Consider the following 10007-nt stretch of genomic DNA (forward strand, 5'->3'; position numbering starts at 1 on the left):
TATATTAACGATTATATATAAATGTAATGTGCGTATTTTTTTTGTTTCTGTTGTTGTCATGTGTTTCATGTGCACCGCTACATTCAGGACATCAACGGAACGGTCTCTGTATTGAACACTCGAAAGGGCGCTTTGTGAATGCTATAATTTATTGTTGAACTTCATCGTCAGTGAGTGGATGGCGCTATCTGTTTGTGATTGATATTATTACCGATGTTCCCTGTAACATCCGTATTGTTACTGCCAACGTGGTTGTGGTCGTCGCCATTGTGTCTGCGTGATAGTCTGTGCGTTACTGTGAGCGATTATAGGCGGCGGCGGCGGCGGCAGCAAAGGGGACGAGCTCTATTTTTCATTTTGTAATTGCGCCTTATGTTGTTGAATGTATCTATTCTATTATGAATGATACATTGACGCTACTAACACTATGGTAAATTTGCCCATTGTGCTTCACACCGGCCGCTTGTAACGAATCTTTAATCGCATTGTGAAGGTAGTTCCAGCCTTTGGTACACGAGGAGGGATTTTTCTATTTGTCGACAAACAGAGCTCCGAATAGTTGTCGCACGCTAATTAGCGGTTAGTACGGTGAGTGTCCTTATACTCATACATTATGAACGCTAGGAATAAAAGAGAAAAATGTAATAATTCGTACCAGTCAATCGATCGACAGCTCCTAGGAGTAATGCTACGTGTCGGTAACTTTCTTATTTGACTATCAATTAACTAGCACCCAGCCTTAGATATTGCTATGGAGGCTCATATATTGATGACTTAATGAAAGAACATTCGGGCAAAAACAAATATTCACAGCTGTATTTGCGTAGTACAGTATTTATGTTAAACTTAAGTCTGCAGGCATCGGCATTCGACGTATTGATGTATACCCCAACAAAATCGTGTCACAGCATGACAGCAGTAAGTATTGAATCTTTGAGGCCTCATTGAGATCCAGAACACACAATCCCCTTTAATAAATACTCACTTTTGTTACAGTGACAATAGCAGAATATATTTTCCCTCCATTTAGCTTGCTCGCCATCGAGTGTAATTATACCAGCTTGCCTGAGTAGCATAGTTAACCCACGTGTTGAGCCTGGCTACTGACGTGTCGTTCGTTCGACACTCGTTTCCAACTCGTCAACTAGTAAGCACAAACACGGCTTGAAATTCGTCATATTCTGATATTAAAAAAAAAAAAAAAAAAGAAAAAACACTCATATAAAAATGCGGATTTTTTTTCTATTTTATTGTTTTCTGGTCGATAATAGTAATAGCGAATCAGAAGTAGCTGCCAACTCTACATATATCGATAAAACAAAACATTCAGTGGCCTCTTGATGGTGCTAATGTCTGTAATAGCACTCATAGTTGTACGTTAAGCCGTTCGATGCGTTACCTGTTGTGCTATGGACCATAGATATAAAACAAATTGTGTGATCTCTCATTGTTTTCACGTTATGTGACGCGAGTGTGACAATGCTGTGTGGGGTTGACGTCGGATACGTGACTTCTAAGGTTAGCTATACTCATAAGAGAACTTACAATTAGGCCTGCTTGTTTCCGAAATTTTCTTGTCAAAAAACACTTGCCATTGCTACAGCCTAGCTACGAGGTTAAGCGTACATTCATGGTGCGTTTTACGACCTTTCCGTTGTTTTTGTTCCGTTACGAAGTCACTTGAACATTAAACCCATAGCTTTTTGTCTTTCGCTTTGGCCTCTATATGCCATGTTGTGGCGAAGCCTTGCAAGATAGCTTCCATACTCTATAGCAATAAAGACAATAGGCGACTTTATATTAAGCTCCAATATGCTTGAGACGTTGTTGTTTCTCATCACATTTCGGCATAGTGGAACCTCGGCAGGCAGATTCTAAGCTAAAGTCGTAGGATTTGCATTGGGCTGTTAAATCGTTGTACGATACTCTTTTTTTTTGCAGTTTTAAGCCATGAAATTGTATTTTTCTGTTCTATCACGTTTACGCAGCATCGTTCTCCTGGCTGATACGAACTTTAGTCGAGATTCTTTTGGCATGGCAGTCCAGCTTTATGCAAAACTTAAAATATCTAGATGATTAGTGTGGGTAGATAGTGGCAGTCGTAAGAGACAGTAAACGGCATTACTTGGTTATTTGTGTCATTGTTTACATATAAAAAAAAGCATGTTAAATACACTCTTTCTACTTTACCTCATATTACCATTGAATCTATAGACTTCTAAAATATAAATAAACATTAAACGTTGCGTAAGTTTTACTCGATCGAACCGTGATTAACGTGTAATGTAACTTTGAGATGTTTGCCAGCATTCGCCGTTCGTTTTCGGGAGAGATGCATCGTACTCGTATTAACAAATTGATTTTACGTCCTAACCTACTAGGAATTGCCAACGAAATCGTTCACTCGTATATTCTGTGCCATTTTCTAGCGTGATCTTCTCTGGTAGACGGGTTGCATCAATTCATATCTTTTCTATGTCGACAGTTTTCTTTAAGCCGGTTTTTTTTAGGGCTAATTCTAGTGGAAATCCTTTTGTATACCCCGCGTATTTCTATCTGTACCAAGCCCAATTCGTAAAAAGAACCATATCTTGCTTTGCTTTCTCATCTTCTGGTCTTACGTGCTACGAGAAGTCTTGACGGAAAGCGTTTTGCCGATGCTTTGTTTCTCATCGAAGAATTGCGTGATCTCGCCAACTCGTTATTCCGTCCTATGTCCTAATGTGCAGTGATCTTCTTGTGGTTTTGGAAAATTATTATGCCAACAACGAACTGCTATTTTGCCGAAGGCCTCGTTTTTTAGTCCTATTTCCGATTGATTCCACTTGCTTCGAGGAACTAGAACCCAACTATTGACCGCTAAGTTCCAGCACTATGACGATATGTTTGATTGCAAAATCGGTATTCTCGAATCTCTAACGCGTTCACAAATCATGGGTTCTTTGACTCAGTCGGTTTGTAATTACTTACAACCGTAGTCTAAAGGCTTCCCAACCTCTATAGCCCGCTAAATAAACACTGGATCGTTAATGAGACAACAGTGTGACAGAAACGTTATGCTTAGACATATGTTATTCATGTTTATATAGATGTATTCTCTACTCACAGATGCGGTGCCCTGAGCCCTCTGTCCTCGCCACTTAACATACCGATCCTGACATGTAAAAAAAACTGCGTGAATTAACCGATCGCTTGATCGATGCTATCGGGCGAGCTCTTAGCGATTAGAACAACCGCTATAATAATAAAGACGAGATACCACAAGTGTAACTTTTAGGGCTTTCGTACTAATTTCAACAGAGTCTGGATTTAAGATTCGTCATAACATAGGTACTGAAGTTGAATGAAGCATCTACGTAATGATCTTCAGCGCCAACTTCCGCTGTCACTTACCGATTCGATAACAAGTGTAATTAGCAGGCAGGATGTCTATACCGAAGTGACCTTTACCTTACCTTTATAATCAAGTAAATCATTTGCCGACATCTGTCAACAGAAATTCAATCGTACAAAACGCAGCACCTAATCTGGTGAACTGCGTCGTCTTCTTTAATATAGAAGCGAACACAGGTCGCACTAGATAGACTGAGCGTTGCTCTTAGGCCCTACACGTTTGTATGCTATTCACAAAAATTTCTATCTGTAACAGTTCGTGAATTACACAGGTGCAATGAAACGGGCCTTTTTTTCCAAACGCCACTGGTACGGGTAAAATATCAAGCATCGTAAACATTTAAGAACCTTCTTCATAGGAAACGGAAAGGAATGCATTAAGGTCTACTGGTAGCAGCGCGCATCGGCTTCTCAGAGCGACGCAAAAGCTCTAGGCCGTTTGCAAGGTAATCGCGCGCTCTGTAGCGGTTTGTGGTGTCATCGGAAAAACACATGACGTGCGTGACCCTCTGACCTTCTGTGATAAGAGGGTCGCTGAAGGAGATGCGCAGCCTAAAATATTGCTCGTTGCTAACCTACCTGCTCTCCCTATTACGCCTAGTAATTGTCGACGCCAGTGCCTCAAAACTTTTTGTTTGTTCGACTACGAACGGGAAGCCCGCGCGCATCTATATAGCCCGCCGCCTGTTAAGAATATGCAGGCATGAAGCTTTAGGTGGGCTTATTGCGGATTTGTTTCTTTGTGCCGACGAAAAATGGTGCGCCTTCCGTCGTAAACATCAGCTAAGTATTTTAAATCTGATAAAAGAAGTCGAATTGAGGAAGGTAAAACGGTTTGGCAAAGTTGGTGCACGGCCCGACAACGCTCAGGTGGCGTTTTCGTTGGCAGTACAGACAAGCGCCGAACAGTTTCAAATTCCAGGCGTCTTGAGAGCAAGACGAATTTTTTCAACGTTACCGTCACGTCGTTAAGGGTGTATATCGTGCGAGTTCATCAGGATTGCATGTGCATTCTCGTGGGTTACGCGTGCATAATAGAAGAGTCGGTGAAAAAAACCATGTTTGGTCCAAGTAACAGTTCGTATTCAACGTTCTAAATTTCTTTTTGCAGTGAACGAACTGTTGATGTGTACCCGTCAGTGCCTTTTCTTCTTTCCTATTTTTTTTCATATGCATATGCATCACCATGATTTGGGTACATTTAGCAAAAAGTCATTCTAGGCCACAGTACGGTGTATGTACTAGCGTACCGTGAGCATCGAAAATCAGATCCACTACAGACGTCGTGAAGCCAAGAGACAAACGAACTTGAAGTGATGTGCATCAGTAAGCGTTTGATTGAAGCGTTGAGTGTATCGAAGTGATCGCAGCTGTGGTTTGTGCTCATTGACAGTCGAACAATTATTCAAAAACAACAACAACACTTACCACCCCCCGTCTTCCTCCTCCCGCCCGCTCCTCCGCGTGGTATGAAAGAGTGACGTCTATAAGTATTATGCCCAAAAAGAAAAGACATCCCACCTCCATCGCGGCTGTAGCCACGACAACTTCGCAGGGCCATCCTGCAGCTGTGACTTCACCCTGTGAAGTGCGCCAGCAGCTAATAATGCCTCAGATGTGCAAACAGCGTTCAAACAAGGTCAACACGGATACCAACCCCATTGCTACCGAGTCCCAGCGTAACGCAGTTGGCGGTGCTTTTACATCTGCAGAAAACGGCGCTCTGACCGGAAGCGATAGCGTCTGCGACGACCAAAGGACAGAGTACGCAGATTTCGTTTTGAGGGCAATAGCGTTCGTCTTTTTCATTCCTAAGTACTTTTTTTTTCCGCTTCTAAAGTATCGTTTGCTTATTAGGCGTGTGAGGCAATCGTACAGGCACACAAAGCTGATGTGCTTTCAGAATATCCTTTTCCACTATGGAAAAGATGCTTAGCGGTACCGATCGAGCTAACACGAAATGGAATCGATCTGTAATATCAAAAACAGTGCGACCCGTACCACGTACCCGTATAGCACGTACTATAGCGTAATGGCCTGCTTAGATCCGATGAACTGATCGACGTAAAATTGGTATCAAACGCCTCTACAGTGATCAGCTACCGTAGTTAGTCTTAGATCTCTCTAAATAACGCTTTGTTTATTATTTATAATATGGAATCATATGTCGATGCTGTTGATCTTACTGTGTTTTAAGACACTGTTTATTTAGTAGGTGACCGTTGGTGCAGAGTGTGGTTAGAAAAGTGACAAACCTTAGTCTCATACTCTAGAATGATGCTATTTACGATAATCGTATGACATTTCGCGATACCTTTCTTTATATTCGAAATACACTTATTGAAATCTTAGACCGTTTACTCAGATACCATCACGCGGACTTTCAGCAGGCGAGCTATAAATAATGAAAAAAAAAAATCCTATGAATATCAGCGGCGAAACCATTTTGCTATATAATTCTCGTGTTTGGTGGAGGCTGTATTACTAGTAATATCGTGAGCCGTGGGCTCTAAAAATCCTGTAAAAGAAATTTGGAACTCGGAAATGGGTTTCATAATGCTAGATACCTAGGGAAGATGCATAACAAAAAGTTTAAACACTGTGACGAAAGCCGACCCATTTTTAGAGTGTGCCGGTGTTAGTATCTGGATCTGATAACTGTTTACCTCGACTAACTGGATAAATTGCTATCGCATTATTTGCTCCGTACCGCTTTTACCGTTATAACTGGATCAAATTGGAACTTGTGATAGGAGTGAAATTTTTTTTTACAAGCATTTCAGTGGGTGGATGCAACTGAGTTGGCCGGGTATCACTGTCAAAGCAAACAAAAAGCTTAGGTTGTTTGCTACAGAGGTTTTGTTAATGACCGGGGATAGCTGATGACAACTTAGCGCAACGTAGCTAACACTGCGGGGAGGCTATACTGCGGGAGGGCTAAACCGGCCCCCTTTTCCTCACAATAATTGCAGTGTTAAAAAAATATAGGAGTTACAATTGATACTCCCACAGAATAATATATTTCAAAACGGTAACGACTTCTTAATTTGAAACTTTGTCGGGATAGGGGTATTGGCTATCGATTTCATAGAGTCTATAGAGAGTAGCAGAACCTCACAGAGTATAATGGTGCATACTTCGAAAATGAAAAAAAAAACTAAGTTCATAGAGTAAGTGTAAACAGTTAGAAATATTATCATATTTAATACATGGATGGGTAAGCGTGTTAGTCATTAACATGCCGTTGAAAATTTCCGTTTTGAACAGACACTTCTATGAAGTTATATATATATACTGAAAGGCATGGTTTTATTGTTGCAAAATGAAAATAAAGACGCGCCCAAAAACAAAGTAGCGTATGTACAAAATCACTAACAAACAGTTAAAGTAGATGTAGTGAACCTGTAGGGTCGAGCGACTTTTGCAACGCGTATAGGAACTTATGTACCTCCCTGTTGAATTGGCGTGGATTTAAATGGGCATCAGACCCAACAGACCCCCTAGACTTGTTGAGCGCATTGCGACACTTAACGTTATATATTTTTTCACATGAATTTATCACCAGCCTGAAAATACGGTGCTAACAAGTGAATCAATAATTACTAACTACCTATAGTTTTTGCTTCTCGATAGGCCATTTTGTGCACAAGTCTTTTTTTTTTGTTATACGAGATGTTTTCGCTATTCAATGTATACAACTTTAACTATTCGACTTGCCAAGCTCAAGGACATTAAAGAAAAACAATATAGCTGATTCTGTGAAGCAACTATATGTAGAATCTTTTCATAGCGCGGTTGTCAAATTCATTTGTACTGGCCTTTAGAAACAATACAAAACAAACGTGACCTGCTCAGTGGTTTCGTAGATTTCCCACTGATCGTTATTTAGATTCTGTCAGTTCGGTCCAAAGGAGTACGTCGGTTCGTCCCATTATTTAACTGGGCTACGACGATGAGGGGTTCAGTGTTTCGGGAAGATAAATGTATATTGGGTACGAACTGCAAATGCTTTCCGTGTCGAATATGCTCTTCACGGCGTTACTTTGTCTTTCCTTATCGAAGAATTTTGCCCATCCTCGCTATTTATTATCTGTCCCACTATTCATCTGGTCAGAATTAAGATGTCATTATTACTCCATTCATCTCTTTATTAGCTAACTGCTGGACAGCCATAAACGAAATGTAGAGGAGGAAAAAGTTAGATAGGAATTATCTATCCATAGCATGGGAAGGTAATCAAAGTAACGTTATTAGAGTCCTTTCCGGTCCTTCTTCCTAATCTTTTCATGGATAGTGTGCCTTCCTAATCCTATAATTACGTCGATAACTTGAGGCGAAATAAATCCTTATATTACCACTATAAAAGAGAACTAAAAGCGGAAATAAACTAGTTTGTTCTCTAGAAAAATGTCATACCCATAGTAAGCTGCCGATTGAGCAAATAATTACGTAATTACGACATTATGGCGTTTTCCACCACGAAAAAGCTTGCACATAAAGACCAGCTAATAGAGAAAAGCTACCAGGCCGTCGTCATCTTGTCGTCCGGAGTTGTTGCAGCCCACTAATTACGGGAAATCTGTAGGTGTTGTATTGTATTAATTTTGTTTGTATTTCAACAGTAACAACCAGTAGAAATTACATCTGTATTGCTCCAGACTGCTGGTAGGTATGTGTAATGAATTGCATACATGTACTATATAGATGTTCCGCTGTGACGAGGTGACTTCCTTTCCATAATAAACCAAGCGAGTACCTTATCAATGTGTCTAGTGTCCCAACACGCCAAGAAAGAAAAAACGAAGATAAGAGAATATCTTCGTTTCGTAAACGCTATTTCCGCTGCCATAATACATAATCAGACATACGACAGGCTTAGATATGGCTTTTTACTTAGTCCCGTCATGCCGTCAAACGAGATGCAGAGCTGACTAAAGGACGGACGTCAGCGTACATTCTCTGTCCCTAGAAGCAGACAAGGTAGTACTTAATTGCGCGGATTATTCGCCCAAGCCAAAAAAAGCTTAAGCGAAATTCAAGATGCCGTGACATTACTCCTACATTCGGAAGTAGGCCAATAAGGGCCTCAATACACAAACTGTGCTATGTTACAAACAGGTCGTTGCCTCATTATGTCGCTTGCAGGCCGTTACTCAGCCGTATGCGACTCTAGTTCACCCTATGAAACTCTATTTTTCACTGCCAAAGTATTTATACATATATTTAAACAATTAGAGTAGAATCGTGTCACCATCGACTCGTCATTGCTCCTCAAACGGGTCAACTGGCATAAACGACGGCCCCAAAACAATTATATGATGTGTCAATGGGTTGCCTGACGGCATCATGGTGGGCCGAAACAATAGGATATTCTGGTGCAGGTTATCGTCGATTTTGTCCCACGCACGGTAGCGTCTAATTGAAACGAACAATAAACCGTATTCCCCTGACTGTTCATATCTCAAGTTACGCAAAGGGTCACTCTATAGTTATTTGGTTAGCGAACTTCCGCTTGCCACCGTTGTTACCTAAAATGAAGGACCATGTTTCAACTAACAGGAACAACTTACAAGTTCTCCACGTGTTTTCGCTGATGTTTCTGATCAAGCATGCAAAGTTTATGCAATGTCGCCTTACGCCTTAAATTTGTCGATAGGATGACTCGCGGGCAGTGGTAGGCTCCTTGAAGCCTGATTATCGTCATTCGCGAAGCAGTGCGTGCGGCGCAAAGCAAGTGATGCTGACACGTTCAGACGTTATTGCATTGACAAATAGATAGGCTTGCGTGCTATCCTGCAAAGTATATAATTGAAATGAATCCCAGCCTCTATAACATTCAAGACCTAGAAGATACTTTGGGATGCTCGACTGGTGTTTGGTCAGCATAAGAGAATCGCTATTTTACATATGTAATTCATTAAGCATTGTTTTAAAAAAAAGGGTAAAGCGCAATGAAACACCAAAGACCGTGTGGTGAAGGTTTTGTACGCACTGATCGCAGCGGATTTCAAATTTCGGCGGGATCCCCATTAAAATGTTTTCTAGATTGAGAGGCTTGTGCGTCTCCTTGAGTTTATCTTATTGTTGATAAAATGAAGAGCAGTGATGATATTTGGATAATCAATGAATGTCATCTACTTTTATTATTATTGTGCTACCGGGAAGTTATTATTAATAACTACATGTACGTGTTTAAAGTCATGAATACGGATCTAACGGTTTTTGATATGTAATGACGAGGAAATTTGGAAAACGAGAAAAACATAATTTTTGTTAATGGCGGAAAATTTTCGAAGTTATTCTGACGATTGGCATTTCGCATTAGCGAACAATGCTGCCGAATTGAGTATGATGCCGTATTTTCGGGAAATTAAGGTGGATTTAACCGAGGCAGTACATGCGATAGGTCACTACCTTTCAGTTGGCTTTCTGCCCAAACGTAGGCTTACGTGAACATAGCGTTTAACGTTTTCACTAGCAAGTGTATTTACATTCAGGATTCCTGTTGGAAATAAATTAAGCTAACAAACAATAAGGTCTTTGACATGCATTTGCTAGTTTGCCAGCAGGAAATCGACGATTTCATTCTAGACAAGATGAACGAAGGTCTTATA

The 10007-nt window shown here is 40.7% G+C and overlaps 1 protein-coding gene across 4 annotated transcripts in view; it reads left to right on the forward strand.

Moving 5' to 3' along the window:
• The first annotated feature begins 82 nt into the window (after positions 1 to 82).
• Adss (adenylosuccinate synthetase) overlaps positions 83 to 10007 on the forward strand; it is a 19147-nt gene continuing 9222 nt past the window's right edge. Inside the window, exon 1 of one of the 4 annotated variants that reach the window (XM_086969715.1) lies at positions 83 to 588. Coding sequence is in view for 1 of the 4 variants with exons in the window: in XM_022838837.2 (XP_022694572.1) it covers positions 4889 to 5157 (269 nt within the window). In the remaining 3 variants the exon portion in view is untranslated. Of the gene's footprint in view, positions 589 to 899; positions 919 to 4068; positions 5158 to 10007 lie in introns of those variants that run through there. The other 3 variants (XM_022838841.2, XM_022838838.2, XM_022838837.2) reach the window with 3 other exon arrangements.

Source organism: Varroa jacobsoni, unplaced genomic scaffold, assembly GCF_002532875.2.
Source record: "Varroa jacobsoni isolate VJ856 unplaced genomic scaffold, vjacob_1.0 scaffold_777, whole genome shotgun sequence".
Classification (NCBI taxonomy): domain Eukaryota; kingdom Metazoa; phylum Arthropoda; class Arachnida; order Mesostigmata; family Varroidae; genus Varroa; species Varroa jacobsoni.